The sequence below is a fragment of the Portunus trituberculatus genome, chromosome 2 (genome assembly GCF_017591435.1).
Source record: "Portunus trituberculatus isolate SZX2019 chromosome 2, ASM1759143v1, whole genome shotgun sequence".
NCBI classification, from domain to species: domain Eukaryota; kingdom Metazoa; phylum Arthropoda; class Malacostraca; order Decapoda; family Portunidae; genus Portunus; species Portunus trituberculatus.
Window position 1 is genome coordinate 10127092 of NC_059256.1, and position 1711 is coordinate 10128802.

The 1711-nt window shown below is 45.5% G+C and overlaps 1 protein-coding gene across 1 annotated transcript in view; it reads right to left on the reverse strand.

The window, feature by feature from the left end:
• Positions 1 to 558: 558 nt before the first annotated feature.
• Positions 559 to 1711, reverse strand: part of LOC123506782 (sodium-dependent phosphate transport protein 2C-like) — a 14609-nt gene continuing 13456 nt past the window's right edge. The window contains 1 exon segment of the mRNA XM_045259122.1: positions 559 to 1427. Coding sequence (XP_045115057.1) covers positions 592 to 1427 — 836 coding nt within the window. The 3' untranslated portion in view covers positions 559 to 591.

Below are 1711 nucleotides of genomic sequence, written 5' to 3' on the forward strand. Positions count from 1 at the left end.
CTACTACTATTCTTTATCTACCAACATTCACACACGCACAGCCAGCCAGCCCATAGCAATCTTAATATTTACACCTTCCACCATTTCTACTGCAATTCTAAGCTAAGGCCTATAAACATTGGCCTTATTTTTGTGCTACCACCATTAGGCTTCACCACAATTCCAGCACCACATTTACCAACATTCTGGGTCACAGGCGTACCTACAAAGATTCTTTTTGGCAATAAACATCATCAAAAATGCACTACGACCATTTCCTGCACCTCAGCTAGGCCTACAAACATTATGGTACTATCTATAAACATTCTTCATTATTTTCAGGGCCTATAAACATCGTTCTTCACCTGAGACTATATAATATTGACTACCTGAGCCTATAAACATTGCAGTTGACTTCATCCTGAGCCTATAAACATTTCTTTGAGGCCTACGAACATTACGGCTCATTTTTCGTCTCTAAATTATCTGGTTTGATCAACAATGTGAGAGAGAGAGAGAGAGAGAGAGAGAGAGAGAGAGAGAGAGAGAGAGAGAGAGAGAGAGAGAAAATAACCTCAACCATAACAACAACAACAACAACAATAAACAACCTTAACCATCACCACCACCACCACCAGCACACACACAGTACCACCACCACCACCACCACCACCACCACCACCACGGCTCCTGCACCACCACAACGCTATGAGGAGCTGGATCTGCTGTGGTGGTGGCGGTGGTGTTGGTGGCGACTCTACCATACTCCAGCTGTTTAGAGGGAGCACAACAGCACATTAATTTGGACATCACAATATCGTATGGCTTCAGGGAGTGGAGAGGAAGAGGCAACCACTCCCATGTCCTTAGAAACTCGGGGAGGAAACTTGGACATTTATTTTGGCTCAAATTGACACCTAAAATAAAAGCCAGGAGGACAAAAAGACATGTAAAAATAGGACAAGCCACACTAGGCCCCCCCAGAGAAATTAGGAACACGCTGAACGGCAAGACACAGAAGGTTAAAAGGATATATACCACAGCAAACCAGCGGTATTTAGCTGTCACTCTCCCTAACGCCATCGCTAAGGGTATCGGAAACCTCAAACACGGGACAGGATACCATAAAATAATTCCTGAGAGGTTAAATAGCATGTGAACTAGAGATATTTGTAAAGCAGGAAGGAGAGTGTTGCCGTCAGCGGAGAGTGCGGCAAAGAAGGCGGTGGTGGTGGTGCCCAGATTTGAACCAAGAGTCAATGGGTACATTCTCTCAACGGTTATCACGCCCAGGCCAACCAGAGGCGTCAGTGTGGAGGTGAAGATGGAGGAGGACTGCAGGAGGAAGGTGAACAGCGCCCCTGCCAATATAGCCACGTAGCCAGTCAGCCACGGGACATAAGGCAAGTCTGCATTCACAACGCCTTCCACTAAATGCCTCACAGATCCTGCAAGGGGGAACAAAGTGCTATTATCAACCTTAACCCCCCTTCAGTACTGGGACACATTTTTACCTGGAGATTTGTGTACCATTAGACCATTAGGACATTAGGAAGGGTGTATGGAGGTCACAAGATTAATGGCCACAGTCTTCACTATTTTAACCCCTTCAGTACTGGGACACATTTTTACCTTGAGATTTGTGTACCATTAGACCATTAGGACATTAGGGTGTATGGAGGTCACAAGATTAATGGCCAGTCTTCACGATTTTAACCCCTTCAGTACTGGG